The 20,658-nt window shown below is 38.1% G+C and overlaps 1 protein-coding gene across 5 annotated transcripts in view; it reads right to left on the reverse strand.

Annotated features, from left to right (window-relative positions):
- LOC122563217 (diphosphoinositol polyphosphate phosphohydrolase 1) overlaps window positions 1-20,658 on the reverse strand; it is a 77,413-nt gene that overhangs the window by 18,565 nt on the left and 38,190 nt on the right. For all 5 annotated transcript variants that reach the window (XM_043716794.1, XM_043716793.1, XM_043716792.1 and 2 more), the window contains one exon: window positions 12,169-12,279. In XM_043716794.1, coding sequence (XP_043572729.1) covers window positions 12,169-12,279 — 111 coding nt within the window. The remainder of the gene's footprint in view (window positions 1-12,168; window positions 12,280-20,658) is intronic.

A 20,658-nucleotide genomic window follows, 5' to 3' on the forward strand; every position in this document is an offset into this window, starting at 1 on the left:
TAACAGTGCACATCAAGGTGCCCAAGCTAAGATGGAGTCAATGGGAATCAGGAAAACTCCTTGGTGGTGGAAATCATGTTATTACACCATAAGAAATAAGAGCAGAAATTAGACCATTTGGCCCACCAAGTCTGTTCTGCCATTCTGTCATGGTCTTCTTGGCAATCAAGATCTTATCTATCTCTGTTTTAAATATACTCAAAGACCTGGTCACAACAGCCTTCTGTGGCAATGAATTCCACATATTCACCACTCTTTGGCTGAAGAAGTTTCTCCTTATCTCCATTATAAAGGGTCTTCTCTTTACTCTTAGGCTGTGCCTTCAGGTTCTCGACTCTCCTGTCAATGGAAACATCTTCCCAATGTCCACTGTGTCCAGGCCTTTCAGTATTCTGTTAGTTTGAGTTAGATTCCCATCCATCCTTCTAAACTCCATTGAGTATAGTCTCAGAATCCTCAAACATTCCTCAAATGTTAAGCCTTTCATTCCTGGGATCATTCTCATGAACCTCCTCTAGCACAAATGAAGGTGATGGTATTTTTTTGAAAATCAATCATCTCAGCTGCAGGATATCATTACAAGAGGTTCATGGGGTAGATTTTTTCTAACCAATCTATTCCGAGATATTATGACACACCTCTAAAGTAAGTCTCCTTGGACCAACCATCGTTAGCTGCTTCAATTACTTTCCTTCCACCATAGTCAGAAGCAGGGGCAGTTATTGATAGTTACACAATACTTTGCAGTACTTACAACTCCTCAGGTACTGAAGCATTCAGCAAAATATATACAACTATTCATGTTTAGTTGTCAGGTACTAACTAGTTGGATCAGATCTCAGATATGCAGTAAAAAAATAATTTTGTATGTATTTTATGCATGTGCAATCTAAACCTTTTGAGTTTTTCTTTGCTTCCATCTGCACACTATTTACATGTTAACAAAAACACTGCTAAATCAGTAACTGTACAGACCTCAAATTCCATTAGTCTTTTAGAGTCATAGAGCCTTTTACAGTACAGCACAGAAACAGACCCTTCAGTCCAACTCATCCGTGCCAACCAGATATCCCCAACCCAATCTAGTCCCACGTCCAGCACCCAGCCCATATCCCTCCAAACCCTTCCTATTCATAAACCCATCCAGATGCCTTTTAAATGATGCAATTGTACTAGCCTCCACCACTTCCTCTGGCATTCCATACACGTACCACCCCCTGCGTGAAAATGTTCCCCTTAGGTCTCTTTTATAACTTTCCCCTCTCACCCTAAACCTATGCCCTCTAGTTCTGGACTCCCCCCACCCTAGGTAAGAGACGTTGTCTATTTATCCTATCCATGCCCCTCATGATTTTATAAACCTCTATATGGTCACCCCTCAGCCTCTGACACTCTAGAGATTGTATTTACATAGAAGCTATCCGTTCCATTTTGCACAGGCAGTATGCAAAAGAGCTTCAATTCATGAAAATCAGATAATTAGCATGGGGTGGGTGAAGTCAAAAATCTTTTACACAATGGTAATATCTGGTCAGCATGGACGAGTTGGACTAAAGGGTCTGTTTCCGTGCTGTACTCTAAAAGGCTCTATGACTCTAAAAGGCTAATGGAATTTCAGAGGTCTGTACAGTTACTGATTTAGCAGTGTTTTCTTTAAGCTCATTATTCTATTAGTCTGTTTTAAAATCATATGTGGAAAATGTCAGAGATCTTAAAGATAAATTGTACCAGGTCAACCAATATAGATCTGTCAAAATAATTTTCTCACTTACACTAGTGAATAGGTTAAACAATGGTAGAAAAGAAACCAGACGTACAAAGTTTAATGGTTTAAAATACGCTTGTTTTCTACAGAAGCTGTAATCAAAATTCTTTTAACATCAATGAACCACATGAATAATCTGCACTGGCCTCAACCAGTTTATGTTCTAACATCAGTTTGATTGCACTGGAAAGAAGTGCTGTGATGTCTAACTGATTGAATTCTGAGATTTTCTTCATTTGTGCTCACAACCAAAATGCCAGGATGATTTCTTGGAGCCCTGTTTAAAACAAGGTCAAAACTGTTTTTTGTCTCTTACTATGTTATTTACAAAAATGACATTTTTAAAAAAATCCAGGGCTTAATCTTTCAATGTTAACACCCCAGATTCTGCCAACACCCCAAAATACTATATATTTTCTGAAGTCCAACAGGAACAGATAGATTACACATTTATTCAACAGAAGTAATTGGAGAAGACTGAAAACCTGCTTATCTTTAAAAGTTCAATGAAAAGCCATATATTGAACTTTGTCATCACTAGACTTGCTGAAATTTATGATTTTCCTGTTTTCTGGTCTCAAGTTATGAAGTTCCAAATCTGCTGCCTTACAACCACTTCTTCCAAAGAAAAGGTTTTTTTTTCAGACAACTAAGGAATTTGCTAATTGATATTTTAACTGTTTGCAAAAGGAGAAATCTGTTGAAAATGCTCGACAAATTAAAGACATCTTCAAACATTTGTTTATTAAGGAATCATCTATATGCTCATGTTTCTCTTCCCATTGTCTTATTATTCTATTTTATGAACATGCTATCAGAAGTCCTCCAATTTCCTGCCTTCATTTTTGCCCCAGACTATCAACTCCTGCTCTAACTCATCCTTGACCAGACTCAAAAATGGAATTCCTTATCTCTGCCTTTCTTTCGTTTTAGTTTTGGAAGTAGTTGTGAACACTGTTTGATTCATCTCATCGTCTTTCCCAATTTTCAGCCTGAGGTAATCCTATACTATGCCATATTAAGAAAATTAGATAGTGGAATGGCTTTAATAAAATTAAATTAAATGACCACTTCAGTTAACCATTCTAATTGGTAAACAGACTGCAGCAGTTTCACAAGGCAGCTCACCACCATCTTCTCTACAGCAACTAGGAACAGGCATTAAATACCAGCCCAGCCAGAAGCACCCACATCCTGCAAATTATTTTTTAAAAAATCTTACTACTGAATACATAACAATCTTTTCAGGACTGTCTCCAGTTTAATAATATCCTTCCAATAATAAGGTGGCCAGAATTGGTCACAGTACTCCAGAAGAAGCCTCACCAAGGTCCTGTACAACGTCAACATGATGTCCCAACTCGTATACTCAAAGGTCTGAGCAATGAAGGCAAGTCTGCTAAACACCTTAAATTAGCCTGTGATACAAATTTCAAAGAATTATGTATCTGAACCCCTAGGTCTTTCTGTTCCACACCATCCAGTGCCCTACCATTTACTGAAAAGTCTTGCCTTTGTTTTTACCAAATTGAAGGGCCTGTGAAAGGCCTGTGCCCGAAACGTCGAATCTCCTGTTCCCTGGATGCTGCCTGACCTGCTGTGCTGTTCCAGCAATAAAGTTTCAACTTTTTACCAAATTGCAATACCTCGCGCATTTATCCAAATTAAACTCCATCTGTACTCCTCAGCCCACTGACCCAATTGATAATATCTCTTGGTAATATTAGATAATATTCTTTACTGTCCACTATGATATCAATTTTGGTGTCATGTCCAAACTTATGGACCATGTTTCCTATATTCTCATCCAAATCATTTATATGAATGACAAACAAAAGTGAACCCAGTACCGATCCCTGTGGAATACTGCTGACCACAGGCACCCACTCCTAATATAACCCTCCACCATCACCCTCTGTTTCCTACCAAAAAGCCAATTTTGTAAGCAATTGGCAAGCTTACCCTGAATCCCATGTGATCTAACTTTACTAATTAGTCTACCATGCAGAACCTTAATGGCTTTACTAGAACAACTTCTACTGCTCTGCTCTCAATCTTAGTAGTTACGACCTCAAAAAATTCACTTAATTTGTGAGACAATTTCCCTTGCACAAAAACATGCTCACTATCCCTAATCATTCCTTACACCTCCAAATGAAAGTAAATCCCATCTTTCAGAATGATCTACAACTTACTCATCACCATGTTAGACTCTCAGGTCTATAGTTCCCAGGCTTCTCCTTACAGCCCATCTTAAATAAAACTAAGTTAACCACCCTCCAATCTTCTGACACCTCACCCAGTGGTTATAGATGATACAAATATTTCTGCTAAGGGAACAAAATTTGGATACACTTGATCAGATCCCGGAGATTTATCCACCTTTATGTTTTCTAAGACCTCCAAGCACTTCCTCTCTGTAATGTGAAATGCTTTCAAAACCAACTCCTTGAAGGATCTTGTATGTTTTAATAAGATCGCCTCATTAAAACCGCTTCAATCTGTTGATCCATTTTTTCAAACTCTTGTATCTTCTGCCCAATTTAAGAGGATGGAAGAGTATATTACCAGGATGGTAGGAGGCTTTGGTTATATTGGCTGCTTTCCCAAGGCAGTAGGAAGTGTAAATGGGGTCAAAGGAAGGAAGGAAGGAAGGCTGGTTTTCGGGATGGACTGGGCTGCATTCAGAATGCTCTTATCTCTTGTGGTCTTGCGCAAAGCAGTTGCCACACCAAGCTATGATGCATCCAGACAGTATGCTTTCTGTGGTGCACGTTTAAAAATTGCGAAGAGTCATTTTGGACATGAATTCCCGATATGCACATTTCTGTGGGGAGGCAGGGACAAACACATAACTGAAATGGTTCTAACTTGGCACTGTTGCAAAGATAAGCATGGACTTGGAAAGTAACACAATCAACAACTTAAGGATGCTGAAGCTAACAAGTCCGTTAGAATTTACAATACATTTCCCTTTAAAAGGAAAAATTGAAAGCAAAATCCTGGGCTGAATTAGGTAGATTTAGTTTTTGATTAAATAAGGTTTTAATTGCATTGTGAAAGTGAATATTTTATTTATTATGCAAGGGACCAGGTAATAGAACACATCCATTGGATTTAGTGGAATAATTAGTGTCATGGTATACAATGTCCATCAGTTGTAAATCTATTCAAAACCTGAAGACAACAGATAAAAGCAGCGTATGCAATTTTGGAATTTGTATAATAGGAAGATAGAACATAGAAAAATACAGTGCAGTACAGGCCCTTTGGCCCTCGATGTTGCGCCAATCCAAGCCCACCTAACCTACACTAGCCCACTATCCTCCATATGCCTATCCAATGCCCGTTTAAATGCCCATAAAGAGGGAGTCCACCACTGCTACTGGCAGGGCATTCCATGAACTCACGACTCGCTGAGTAAAGAATCTACCCCTAACATCTGTCCTATACCTACCACCCCTTAATTTAAAGCTATGCCCCCTCGTAATAGCTGACTCCATACGTGAAAAAAGGTTCTCATGGTGTTCCAGCAATAAAGTTTCAACTTTGATCTCCAGCATCTGCAGACCTCACTTTCTCCTCTCATGGTCAACCCTATCTAAACCCCTAATCATCTTGTACACCTCTATCAAGTCACCCCTAATACAACTGCATCATGACCTCAGGACTCCGGAACTCAATTCCTCTACTAATAAAAGCCAGTACGCCATATGCCTTCCTCACTGCACTATTTACCTGGGTGGCAACTTTCAGAGATCTGTGTACATGGACACCAAGATCCCTCTGCTCATCCACACTACCAAGTATCCGACCATTAGCCCAGTACCCAGTCTTGATGCTTGATTGATAACAACAGCTTCTAGTGCACTTTACATAACAAAAACGGAATGATAGCAAACAAAACCAGTCACCAAGTCACATAATTGGGTAGAAGTAGGTCTTAAGGACCATTTTGAAAAGAGGAAAGAGGAAATGAGGAGGATGGATTCAAAGAGGGAAATCCAGAGCTTCAGAACCTTTTGAACTAAAATCCAGTTACTGAAATTGCAAGAGATAAAATTCAGGGATGCTCAACATGCCAGATGGAATACAGATATCAAGGTAGATGATGGGACAGGAAGACATATAGATCTAAAAGAATACAATAGAGAATTTACTCCCATGCCAGATAATACCAGGAAAATGGATATGAATAAAAGCTTGAAAAATTAGATCATTTTAATTAGAAGAGATTCGATAAAGGCATGAAAAGTAATAGAGTAGAGATTTTTTAAGTATTTGTTCTTGTGATGGGAGTGTCGCCATCAAGGTCATCATTTGTTGCCCACCTCTAAGTGTACTCAAGAAAGTGGTGGTCAGCTGGCTTCTTGAATTGCTGCTGTCCATGTGGTGTAGAAACACCAAAGGTGCTGTTTAGGAAGAGAGTTCCAAAATTTAGGCCCAACCACAATGAAGATGTAGTCCCAAGTAAGGATGGTGTATGGCTTGGAGGGAACTTGCCCATGGTGGTGTTCTCATGTGTGTGTGCAGCCCTTGTACTTCTGTAAGGTAGAAGTAATGGATAGAAGATATTATTGAAGGAGCTTGGTGAATTTCAGGACTGTACTTTGAAGATGGTACAACTTGGTGCCACAGTGTATCAAAAAGGGAGAGAATAAATGTTTAAGGCAACAAATGCAGTGTTGACCAAGTGGGCTACTTACTCTTGAATGATGTTAAACTTCTCCAGTGTTAGTGTTTCAATCATCAAGCAAAATGGAGATGGTTATCAGGTGACACAAATGTCACTTGCGACTTATCAACCCAAGACTGAATGTTGCCCAGGTTTTACTACATATGAGCACAAATTCACCGTCTGACAAATTGTGAATGGTGCTGACCATTGTGCAAACATCTCCGGTTCTGAAGTAATGTTGGAGGGAGCTCACTGACAAAGCAGCTGAAGATGGTTGGGCCGAGGACATCCAAAACATTTTTAGACATGTCCTAGAGCTGTGATGATTGGCCCAACATCACAATCATATTCCTATCGACTAGGTATAACTCTAACCAGTGGAGCAGTTTCCCTCTAATTCCCATTTACTTCAATTTTAATAGGGTTCCTTAACACCACATTCAGTCAAATGCTGCTTTGACATCAAAGGCAATCACTCTCATCTTACCTCTGGAATTCAGCTTTTTTGTCCATGCTTAAACCAAAGTTGTAATTATGTCTGGAGCTGAGCGCCCCTGTAGATAAAGAGAGATTTCCAGTAACTCAAAAAACTAGAATCAAGAGGAAAATGAGAATAATTGTAAGAAATTCAGGACAGATAATAAATGAAAGTTTTTTCCCCCCCCCCCCCCCGAGTTTCAGAGCTGTGGATTAAATCAATATAGCTAGTATCAAAGTTAACCCATTTCAACACTTAGGAATAGGCTGGATTGATGGGTGCAGAAAAAGGGATGAATGGATACATGGGACAGACATACTGAATGAGGTTTGATGTCCATATTTAGGAAGAACCAAAGAGACAAGCTGGATAAGAAGTTCAAACTTTTTAATAAATTGAAAACCTCTCAAGATTCTCCTATCTAAGGCTGACAGGTAGCTGTTAATTAACGTATAGAAATCAGTTTCTAACTCAAGGGTTAGAAACACTATCAACTAGTCAGTTGACAGGACTGCTTCCACATCAAACCTATATGAACAAAGGAATAAGAGAGAGAAGGCCATTCAGCCCTTCGAGTTTGTTCTGCTATTCAATAAGATCATGGCTGGTCTAATTTTAATCTCAATCCTATTTCCTGCATACCCAGATAATCTTTCACTCTCTTAGTAATTGAGAATCTATCACTGCCTTAAATATATTTAAAGAGTCTGCAGCCATTGCATTTTGAGGAAGAGAATTCTAAAGACTCAATTCTCAGATGTGTTTTCCCCCTTAATCTGTCTTAAGTTGATGACTTTATTTTTAACTTTTGATTCCTGTATAGATTCTCCAACATGCGGAAAAGTTCTTTTGACATCCCATCAAGATTTTACATGTTTCAATCAAGTCAACTCTGAGTCTTCTAAATTCCAGGGCTCGCCAATCTATGCTTTTATCATAAGGCAATCCGTTCATTCCAAGTACTGTACTAGTCTATTAAATCTTCTCTGGACTCTTCAAATACATTTACATTCATCCTTAAGTACAGTGAGCAACACTATATAAAGTTATGATTTGGAGATGCCGGTATTGGACTGGGGTGTACAAAGTTAAAAATCACAACACCAGGTTATAGTCCAACAGGTTTAATTGGAAGCACACTAGCTTTCGGAGCACTGCTCCTTCATAAGGTGGACAACCACCTGATGAAGGAGCGGCGCTCTGAAAGCTAGTATGCTTCCAATTAAACCTGTTGAACTATAACCTGGTATTGTGCGATTTTTACTATATAAAGTTCTCCACTTACTGCTATATGCTGGTTGGAATGGCTTTCCATTTCTCACAAAGGCATTGATTTAATACTGAAAGAAAATGTTTTTTTTCCCAATAATTCATAAACGTTCATGTTAGTCAGCGTGATGACAAAATTGGTGATTAACTCTGAGTGTAATTGTGTGGGGTGCATGTCTGAAAATCATGCTTTCGTTAGTTTAATATTGCAATACTATGAGTCATAGAGCTGTACAGCACGGAAACAGACCCTTCGGTCCAACTTGTCCAATGCCAACCAGATATCCCAACCTCATCTCATCTCATTTGCCAGCACTTGGCCCATATCTCTCTAAAGTTGAGAGTGTGGTGCTGCTTGAATTTAAATGGATGACATGGTGTAAGACTTGCGCTGTCAATGCAATATTTTCACCCATTTATCTCCCATAGTAACTAAAGCAAAATTCAACAGAAAACCCAATGAGGAATGACAAATTAAGAACTGCACTCACACTGCAGCCAGTTTATCCCTATATAATGAGCCACTAGATGTCATAATTCAGAGAGAAAATTAAATCACATTTAATAGTTAATTTTGTCCAAATAAAAAGGGGGTTAAAAGTGTATGTAATGTAATTTCCAATGTTGATATATCCTCTTCCACAAATCTGTTCTAACAGAGTACAGAGAAAGGGTTTAACTTTGGAAATAAGAACATAGTGGAGCACCTACAAATCCGGCTCCTGAAGATTCCATTAGCTAGGTGATAAAGAGGTGGGCATGAACAGCTAAACAGCTAACCCTTTGAATGCTGATGATCCCATCTCTGCTGTACAAAGGGCATGTTGCATTTATTGCAGTTGTTACCATGCTGAATAGCAATCACCCAGCGTTGAATGCAGATCCTCAGTGCCTTGGTTACCGCTAAGGCTTTGCTTGCAAGCAATTAGACGTCGACAGGACACTTTAGACCTTATTGGAGCTTTCTTTTTCAGAAGAGTTGGCCTATTACATCGTCCAATCACAATTCCTCCAACACTGGTTCAAAGTGAGTTGGATCCTTGTACGCACTAATAGCAATTTTAATTTAGTCAGACAAGGTCCTCAAGCACCATACCTTCGCTTTGATTTTCTTCAAAGTCATCACAAACAAAGTGACTCCAATGACTAGTCATTTTTGAAATCATTTTCTCTTTTTTGGTAGAGGGGACCGGTAGTGGATTCTGAAATGAATTGCCTTTGGACATTTACAAGGTTTCATATAGAAAAAGAAGTCAAGGGAAAACAGTCATACAAAGAGAAACAAAAGAATCTTTCAAGGTTGAAGATCTTTACTAATCCCTTTGGTGGCTTCTGAGGTTGACAATTACATGAGGACCGTAAATCTTGTCCAAACCAGATTATGTCATTCTTTTATTTTTCAAGTTAGGTCTCTCCACCATGAACACTGATCAGTAGTGACTGCAATGAAGGATCGAACAACAAATGCAAACATTTCTCTGTCACCATGGTGAATCTTGTTCGTTGTGTCACAGATGATTGTAGGAAATATCCTTCAAGTTCACAAAGCATCTGCTCAGGATTTTCCCAGATAAAATGAAAATTCTAACTAACTTTTCAGGTCACACTCAGATGTTAAGCATTAAGAAAGAAACAATAACAAACTAACTTGGTAAAATTCCTGAATGTCAATAAAAAATTTCAAATGGGAGTATGCTAGTCTGACAGATTTTCTAAGTATTCTAACCAAAAAAACTTCCACGCCATGAACAAATAAATATCAGGAAATAGTTTTCCTCAACATCGAAAAAGGTTAAACAGATAACATACAATAGTGATCATTTGAACTTTATATTAGGTGAAATACCACGAATGTAGAACCACAAATCCTCAAAGAGGACATAAAATATAAACTTTGGCTGAAAGGTTTGTCAGCAAATTTGAGCTTAAATTTAAAAATTAGCTTAACCAGAACAGAGGGAACACGAGATTGGAGAAATCCAATTCAAAGTTTAATAGATAGCCCAGATTGATAGTTACTTCAAGGCAAGCATTTGTAATATTATGCCCTTGCTAGTTTCTAGAAAGTATCTTTTGTCTCGAAGTTTAACGACTTCTAATTCCTCATTTTCCTGATAATGAAACTTGCCATGCAGACCCATTTATCCAAATTTGCCTGGAACTTTGTAGACAAGTGAAGCAGTAGCCAGTGGAGTTACACTAGACATGGTTTATTTCAAGCCTGAATGGAGGTATCAAGTCCAATAAGTTAAGTGACACTGATTTCAACAGCATGCTTTTCAGCAAGTCATGTAGACACAAAGGGTTACTTTAGATATTTGTAGCCGTATAATCCAATATCAGTGTAATCCTATTCAGTAAGAGGAAGAATAGGAAATAGCGTGCACCAGACAGAATAAAACAAGTGAAGTGGAAATCCTATAGAAGTCTATGACAATATCTATATTGAACTAGAATGTAAGTATTTTGAAAAACATGTAAAACATTCTGCTTGAAGCAACTGAAAAGAAATCTTGTTGCAATGATTCACTATCATTTTCAATATCAAGCATGGAAACTGTGCAAGATGTTCTGGGAGAGAAATGTTAACTCCTTGCTCGAGACAGTAAACACAGTAGGTTTGTACACAGTTTAACTCAGTTGATCTCAGTAGATAATTAAGTTAATGTAGTGCATAGCAACGTATTTCAGTAGTAAAAACTCAATGCACCATCAGGACATTTTCCAAGTGACTTTTGCAACTTTGAATTAAATTTGACTGCCATTATCTACAGCGTCTGTTTAAAAACATAAGTGACATTGGGGTGAACACAAAATTAGAAAAGAAAATGTGACAAGTTCTTAAAGTACAAAAAAATTTACAGGAACAATTGAGGCTTTAGCAAAGGGATATTAGCCATCAGGAGTGTCCTTGACACTCAAAGATAGGAGAATTACATGCTGAAGTCAACCTAAAGGATAACTATTCTTGCAATTCTTTAGACTGGGGGTCACAGAGATGTACAGCATTGAAACAGACCCTTCGGTCCAAGTTGTCCATGCCAATCAGACATTCTAACTAATCTAGTCCCATTTGTCAGCACTTGGCCCATATCACTCTAAACCCTTCCTATTCATACACCCTTTTGAATGCCTTTTCAATGTTGTAATTGTACCAGCCTCCATCCCTTCCTCTGGCATCTCATTCCATGCGTGCACCACCCTCAATATGAAAAAGTTGCCCCTTAGGAACCTTTTAAATTTTTCCCCTTTCACTATAAACCTATGCTCTCAAATTCTGGACTCCCCCACCCCAGGGAAAACACCTTATCTATTTACCCATCCAGGCCCCTCAATTTTGTAAACCTCTTTAAAGGTCACCCCTCAGCCTCTGACGCTCATGGGAAAACAGCCCCAGCCTATTCAGCCTCTCCCTGTAGCTCAAATCCTCCGACCCTGGCAACATCCTTGTAAATCTTTTCTGAACCCTTTCAAGTTTCACAACATTCTCCCTATAGAAGGGAGACCAGAACTGCATGCAATATTCCAAAAATGGCCTAACCAATGTCTTGTACAGCTGCAACATGATCTCCCAACTCCTATAATTGATGCTTTGACCAATAAAGGAAAGCATACCAAATGCCTTCTTCACTATCCTATCCACTTGTGACTCCACTTTCAAGGAACTATGAACCTGTACTCCAAGGTCTCTTTGTTTAGCAACATTCCCCAGGACATTAGGAGTAGTAAGTGAAATGCAGCTGTAATTAAGAAATAAACTGTTTGTCAACAAATACATCTCGAAATAACTAGAAAAATTGCTACACTTCAGACAAATTTGCACAAAAATCATTTCAATTAAGCAGACTTGTACTGAAAGAACAATCAGCTAACTAGTATAAATTACTTAACTAGCAGAAGTCTGATTAACAATTAAATATTTTCAAGAATTAGCTAAGAGAAGTTTAGGAACACAACAAATAGTTGCTTTGTACATACTTCTTCACAGACTTCTCGGACAGCAGCCACACTTGGTTCTTCATCAGGCTCCATTCCACCACCTGGAACGATCCATCTGTCTGGATACCGACTGCTGCTGACCAACAGAACCTAAAGCAAAAATAAGTATTTGACTTAAGAACAAGAGTACTCTGACTTTCTAATATCTTCACTTTAACTTAAAATGAATCAAACATGTTCTCACGAAGAACATAAACACAGGACAAACGCGTTGCAGGCAGAGTTCAAATAAAGCAAGGCAATACCATTTACATTTAGTCTAACCTGGAACAAACTACTCAAACGATTACCTATTAAAACAAGGAATTTTAGCTCTAGGATGTAGAAAGAGAGAGAGAGATGTAAAAATTCAAATCAGGAAATGAATTTAATGTCATTGCTCCCTACTAACTGGGATTGACAGGTTTTCATTCTTATGTGCCATACAGTTTTGTATTCACAGCAATTTTACAATTTTTAATACCAGTATCTAAGCAACGTGGGGCTACCTTTCTTGTAGGTCCAGATATTGTTATTAATTATGAATGTTTCAGTTAAAAAAAAACTTGGCCATTACATCTGTCATTTTCCTTTCCCAAGTTCTAATGTCTGCTCAAACCTTATTTTTCTACACTTAACCTTTAAATGCCATGATTGCCAGTAAAGATTATTGAATAAATCATTGCATACAATATCTTAATTATCTTTTTTGTTGGGGAAAAAATCTTCCCACCCCTTACTTGATGCTTTCAGTGCATAAATGAAAATATTGGTACCCAAGCTAATCCTAATCATCTAACCCTCACCCCAATACTGACAATATTCTTTTCAAAAGGCTGTGGGCGGCACAGTGGTTAGCACTGCTGCCTCACAGCGCCAGAGACCCGGGTTCAATTCCCGCCTCAGGTGTCTGTCTGTGTGGAGTTTGCACATTCTCCCCGTGTCTGCGTGGGTTTCCTCCGGGTGCTCCGGTTTCCTCCCACAGTCACAAAGATGTGCCGGTCAGGTGAATTGGCCATACTAAATTGCCCGTAGTGTTAGATAAGGGGTAAATGTAGGGGTATGGGGTGGGATTCTCTTGAGGTTAACATGCAAGTTCAGTTGGCAGTTAGGAAGGCAATGCAACATTAGCATTCATTTTGAGAGGAATACAATACAAGAACAGGGATGCATTACTGAGGCTGTGTAAGGCTCTGATCAGACTGCATTTGTGGAAAATTAAGAGCTGCTTTGGGACCTGTATCTGGCTGTGCTGGCATTTGAGAAAGTCCTGAGAGGGTCCAGATCACAGGACTGATCTCAGAAATGAAGGACTTGTTATATGAGCAGCAGCTGAGGACTCTGGATCTGTAGTCAATGGAGTTTTGAAGAATGAAGTGGGATCATACTGAAATTTAGAGAATACTGAGGGGCTTGGATAATTTGGACTTGCCCATTATGCTCCCACGAGGAAGAGAGACTAGGACTGGAAGGTACAGCTTCAGAGTGAAGGGATGACGCTTTTCAACTGAGAGGAGAAAGTAGCCAGAGGGTGCTAAGTCTGTGGAACTCAGTGCCACAGAAAGCTTTGGTGGCCAAGTCATTGAACTTCTTTAAGACTGGCTTACAGTAAATAGCTAGGTTCTTGATTAGTGAGGAGTCATGGGAAGACGACAGGAGAACACTGTCGAGAAATATATCAGCCATGATCAAATGATGGAGCAGACTCGATGGGCTTTTATATTTTATGGTCTTATGATGAGGACAAATATTTGCTTGGTCATTCAAAATCTGAAAATGAACAAACATTCAGAAGACTTGATTAAAGTTTGAGGGAAAAATAAACAGAGGGGAATTAAAATACATCAGCACTGATTCAATCAGTTAGCAGGGTCAAAACAGTCTCGTCTCAAGGAAATTTAGGCATGTTACGCTTTTTAATTACTCCATGTGGTAGGGGGTTCTACATTCTGTCCAATCTCTGATTTGTCCTGCGTGCTTCATTGGATTTGAAAGTGCCAATCTTACATTTATGACAAAAGTTTGTTTAACTAGCTCACAACAATAGCAGTTTAAACCAATGTCTCATGACAGAGGAGGAACAAGTTATTTCCATTAGTGAGGAGCACCAATTGCATAAGACTGTCATATATGATACCTACATTCCCTACTGACAACAAGGAGGAATAAATAATACCATGATTGATGGATCAGCTTTGGGATACCATATCAATACACAACCGCAAATAATTCAAGTTTGCATGTCACACAATGTAAGATTGCCATGAACCAAAAAGATGGCCTGCTTCCACACTGTAGGGATTCTATGAAAACATAGGGATTCCTGAAGGGCTTATGCCCGAAACGTCGATTCTCCTGTTCCTTGGATGCTGTCTGACCTGCTGCGCTTTTCCAGCAACACATTTTCAATTCTATGAAAACAACCAACTAACTTAACCTAATCAAAATTAAGTTATTTCAATCACAGTGAACAATTTCAAAACTAGAATAGTTATATAAGCAGCCCTATGTTCTTCTGAGAACATGGCAACTTTACCATTACATCATGGGAGAAAAACAGGCAGAGAGATTGTGGGGAGACAGGAAGATAGAGAAGAGAGTGAGAGCGAGAGAGAGATAGATAAATAGACACTAATTAGTTTCTAATGGCTTACAGTAAATTCATGCAGCCTCCATTCTGATCTTGAATCATAGTTTTAAGTGTGCTGAAACTAGTTGAGATCAGCAAATTAAAAAAAAAAACTTGTTATTCAAAACTGACATCTCATGTGTACAGCACTCAATAACACATCAGCATTTAAATACATAATCCTCTCCCATGTGGCTACTGCTTAAAACACTGCTTGCAGTTCCCAGAATAGAGAGAGAATGAAGGCAGAAGAGTCTGGAAAAAATGGTTGGAAGCCTCGAATTTGATACCATACTGACCTTTCAAAGTAAACTGTGTTTGTACTAATTAAAGAATACTATATACTGGGCTAGGTACACAAATGACAACTAAAATGTAACAGCTGAACAGTGCCACACATTGCAGATAAAGATGATACTATTCGTTATGTGTTAACAAAACAGGAAACTCAACATGTTGAAAGCATGCTAATATTTGCTGTTCACATGTCCAATTAAAGCATTCGTCCAAATCCCAAACTTCTGCAGAGCAAAATAAAAACTGAACAAACTACCTTTTATTTTGCAACTGACTACAAAGCCATCAACAGTAAGGCTCCTATAATGTCTCAAGAGTTTAATATGCTACGTTGAACAATATCAAACAGAAATATAAACAATGTTCCGGTTTGTGTCAAGTTTCCTGCGTTCATTCAAGGTACAGAAAACATAGCATTATAGGTAGCTTGGGCAAGGAACGAAACAATCCAGCTGAGTTCCTATGCCTAGACACTAACGAAGCATCTTCCAGTGGAAGGTATCATTCAAGAGTGCTGAATCCTACAGAATCAGACTCAGCAACAAGTTATGGAGGGTGATGACTGACTAGCCTCACATAAGATTAGTGTTAAGGGAATCTAGCTTTGCCTGTTCATGTAAAACACATCCTATCAGGAATCAGCTTCAGGTTAGAAGGGATTAAACTAATTGCCTAGTGTGGGAGATGAAATGAGATAACAACAATATTCATAGAGATAATTATACTAAACATCAGAGGTGTTTCTAATACAAATGTTATTGTAACTGCTAAAGTGCTATTTGGTATGTTCTGGCACATACCATCAAATAAGGTATATTTTTTTTACAGGGAAGTAAATGGCCACATTGAGAAAAGTATTGCAATAGTTGTAACCATTTTGCTTCCGTTGAAATTTAACTTGCAGTCATACCATTTACCCAACTTTAATTATGCAATAAACTTCACTCATGGTATAATATTTTGCTTGAAAAGGTCACCATGCAAAATGCAAACTTTATCTACTGGCTGTCAACAAAAAACAAAATTCTAACACTACATTTATATGATTTATAATTTTCAGACTGGCTCTGGTTGCATGGACATGTATTTTATTTCTAAATCTCTCCATTTTCCTTTTCTTTCACAGTTCCAATTTTCAAATTCTTTTTATAAATTCGCAATTTTTTAAAGGTGGTTTCCAAGATCAAAGTTACTTCTGCAGAAAAGTGTTCAAACTAAATATTTTCAATTTTGTTTTTTTCTTTCTCTCAACTACAATTAACTCAGTGCAGGGCACAAACTCTAAATAATTGGCTTTTTGAAAGAAAGAAATGTCTTACGTGATGATCAATTTAAAGTTACTTAATGAAAAATAAAATACTTAGCTATGTTGCACTTATTTTGATGTGAAACTACTTACGTAGATTAACTTAGTTTTTACTTATTGCAGCAACTGGAATACTTGCTATAGCTCTTGGATAGCTAACTGAAATTCCATCAGAAAACTAACAGATTAACTAAATCAGGACACTGGGTACCCCAAACAAACAGATTTAATGAACTTGAAGGTATCAAGTCTGTGTACTGTACTCGCTTGGGTCTCTCTCAAAGCAAGAGAAATATATTAACTGGTGTCATGAGGATTAGCATTACCATTCCTAAAGTGTAGATATCAAGTGGCCAGTTGTAGCTGAAATGTAAACCTATCAGGTTTGTGAAACCCAGCTGCCAGGAATACCAGATTTATTTTAAAACCATCTCTCTTCCACATGGCCGCATTTTGCAACTTCAGCAAATTTATTTTTGATTTGCCACTGGCTGCATGAGATCTGCACTTTGGGAACCAGCATTTCCAAAACTTCATGGACAATAATATTAAATCATCCAGTTCATTCATAAATAGATACTGCTGGGAAATATGACCATTACTTTGATGCATTAACATATCCATCAACTGCTTTCAACACCAGCTCGTGCATTCACCGGCTGTTTTGGGGACAAAAATACCCATTATGCCTTCATACAGTTAACACAAAAGTTGATTGATAGCAAACGATAAACCACTCACCATTTGCACAAAACAAAAAACACTTAAATCCAATATAAAGTGCACCATATTATATCAAAGCCATTTACCTCAATAGCAGGAAATAATTCACTGACTAATTTCCAAAAACAACTTGCATAATTTTATGTTCCTACAGTGCCATGTTAAATATCTCTCTAAATCCTGCGTAACGATGTTAGAAACACCAACCATCAAGTTTACATATTTAAAAAATGCAATAACAGCAAGAATTTGTGCCAAAAATTTTCATTTGATTATTAAAAATGGCTCAGATTATGAGACCTCTTAGTCAAATGAGATGCTAACAGGTAACTTCAACCATACATACAGATAAACTAAACACCTTCATAATTAAATTCTATCTTTCCACCAAACCTCAACTTGGTGGATTATTACCATTGCAACACACTTTTTTACCAATTTTATTCCAGCTATCTTTCACCATACTGTGCAACTTAGTAAATAAATCACTTGCCTGATGACCTCCTCTTATTGTCAGAGTTCCAAAGATACTCAGAGACAGCAAGTTTTTGCCATTAATTGATTTTACTACACCGTCTGCTAACAATACAGTATCTTCGGAGGTTTTGATGTGGAGATACCAGTGTCTTGAGTTGTATGACACGTTTAGTTTTTACAATAAATTCTGTGTCCTATGATCTTGCCCCACTAGCTACCCGATGAAAGACCAGCGCTCTGAAAGCTTGTACTTCCAAATAAACCTGTTGGATTATAGCCTGGTGATGCATGATTTTTACCTGTGGTGGTTGGGAGGGCAAATAGTGATGATCAGGCATCCATTTTGCAGAATGTCTCAATGCTATCTGCATCTATGAATCTGAGGTTTCTGGGATCCATCATTTTAAAATGCCTTGCCCACTGCTTTCAGAGTGAACTTCCATTTTGCAAGTATGCTGCAGTCTTTTATAAACATTGACTTCAAACTATTTCTTTATATTCTGAGTTTCTTTGCAACAGAAGTTGAGGTAGTTTTTGGTACCTAGGGACTTGAGGTGCTCGTGTTTGGGGAAATTATTTTAAATTAGAACACACCACTAAAGGGGGAGGGAGGGAAGCATCTTTGTTGCTTGCTTTTCTTTCCTTCTGAGACTGGCAGACCTGATCTGACACACAATGATGACGTACGTCAGATATGGAAACTATATCTGATTCTAATCCAGCACCTACATCTTCAACTTTTATGTGATGTGCATTCTGGCTTTCAACTTATTCAATTTTATCAACTTGACATGAGTAACAATTTGTACACATACTTTTAGCTGTGATTTCCTAAATAGTTCAAACAGTCTTTCAACTGCCATTTCTTTCATGTTGTTTCTTTATTTCCATTTGTTTTTGCCTTATTAAAACAGCTTATCTTTTTTTTCTGTTCTGAAAGGCAGCCCCACACATGCTCAATATTTCCACTGACCAGTCTACTACACTTGCAGCAGTTTTTGTCTATGACTAAACAAATGGTAATATTGCTCAGGAACAGCTCTTCACATCTGCCGTACACTATGCACAAAGGCACGCATTAAAATGTATCGCTATGAAAATTCTAGGACAATGTGCTGTTAAATGTGATGTCCATTTGATTACAAAAAAAACTGCATGCACCCCCAGCAAGTTCACTAACTAATACAGCTTACAACATTCTGGAAAAGTTATTCTTTTTTTTGTAAAAAATAGGAACTTATTTCTAGCATTTCACACAGTCAACAGAATAAACTCAAAATCTAAACTGGAAGTAGTTCTAATAGATGATTTGAAGGAAGTTTTTACAATGATTAAGGCAACCTAATAAATTTCACATTCATCAAAGGGTCTGGGGGCTGATGCAGAATTAGCCAAGATGCAAAAAAGGCTTGGGTTACAACAGCCACAAAGTCATCTTAAAATGTCATTACCGGCAGTCTCCAAATTGTGAAACTGTTCTGCTCTTGAGTCCATTTGTTGAAACCCCAATACAGGACGATATAAAATAGTCTGGTCAGATGGGCTGCCAGTAGTAAATGGACTTCAATCTCAATAAATACAAGGTAATGCACTTGGGCAAACAAGCTAAGAAAATACATGTTGAATGGTAGGACGTTGGGCAGCATCAAGGTTCAGTGGAGCCATTGTGTGTATGTCCACTGGTCCCTTAAGGAAATTGGGCAGATAAATAAAGTGGTTAATAAGAATTATGGGATACTTACCTTTATGAACCAAGGCACACAGTTTAAGAGCAGGGAGTTACAGTGGAACTGCATAAAATGTTGTTTAGGTCACTTCAAGTATTGCGCACAGTTCTAGAATCCACATTATAGAAAGGATGTGATTGCAACACCATCTCTAGTGCAAAGATTAACCAGGATGTTACCAGGGCTGGAGAGTTTTGCTTATGAAGAGAAATTGGATAGACTGGAGCTTTTTTCCTCAGAGCAGAGGAGAGTGAGGGGGACATGATTATACATATATTGTGTTATGAGACAGGGCCCTAGACAAAGTAGGCAGAACAAACTATTCCTTTGGTGTAGGAATTAATGACTCGGGGAATAGATTCAAAATAAGGGCAGGAAGCTTAGAGTTGACATGAGGAAAACATTTTTCATCCAGATAATGGTGGTCAAGGTAGAAGCCCTCAAACATTTAAGCAGCACTTAGATGTCCACTTGTAATGCCAAGGCATACAGGGCTTTGGGCCAAATGTTAGAAATTAGGATTTGAACACTTATGTGCATGTTTTTGACTGGCACAGATTTGATGTGCCAAAGATGCTTTTCTGTGCTGTAGATCTCAATAGCTCTAAATCTAAAACACGATATTTACAATGATTGACAGAAGAACGAGAAAGAATGCAAGGATTCTTTTTTTTTTACATTGTGTCTTTAGGATCTGCAACACAAAAAATATTAATGGAAATTAACAAGCTTTTAAAAGACAATTAGATAATTATCTGAAGAGAAAAACTTTGCAGAGTTACTGGGAAAACAGGGAAGATAGGAATTAGTTCAGTTGCTTTTCAAGAGTCAGCACAGACATGGAGTCATACAGCATGGAAACAGACCCTTCAGTCCAACTAGCCCACGCCCAACATAATTCCAAACTAAACTAGTCCCACCTGCTTGCTCCTAGCCTATATCCCTCCAAACCTTTCCTATTCATGTATCATAAGCCGTTTTAAACATTGTAACTGTACTCGTACCCACCACTTTCTCAGGAAGTTCATTCTGCACACGAACCACTGTTTAAAAAAAATTGACTCTCATTGTCTTCTTTAAATCTCTCCCCTCTCACCTTAAAAATGTGCCCCCAGTCTTGAAATACCCCAATCTAGAGAAAAGACAACTACGATTAACTTTATCGATACTTCTCATTATCTTATAAACAGCTATCGCCTCTCAACTGCCTACGCTCCAGTGAAAACAAGTTCTAGGCTTTCTTTATTATAACTTAAAAACTTTCCATATCCAGCAGCATTCTGGTAAATCTCTTCTGAACCCTCTCCAGCTTGATAACATCCTTCCTAAAA

Source organism: Chiloscyllium plagiosum, chromosome 26 (genome assembly GCF_004010195.1).
Source record: "Chiloscyllium plagiosum isolate BGI_BamShark_2017 chromosome 26, ASM401019v2, whole genome shotgun sequence".
Lineage (NCBI taxonomy): Eukaryota > Metazoa > Chordata > Chondrichthyes > Orectolobiformes > Hemiscylliidae > Chiloscyllium > Chiloscyllium plagiosum.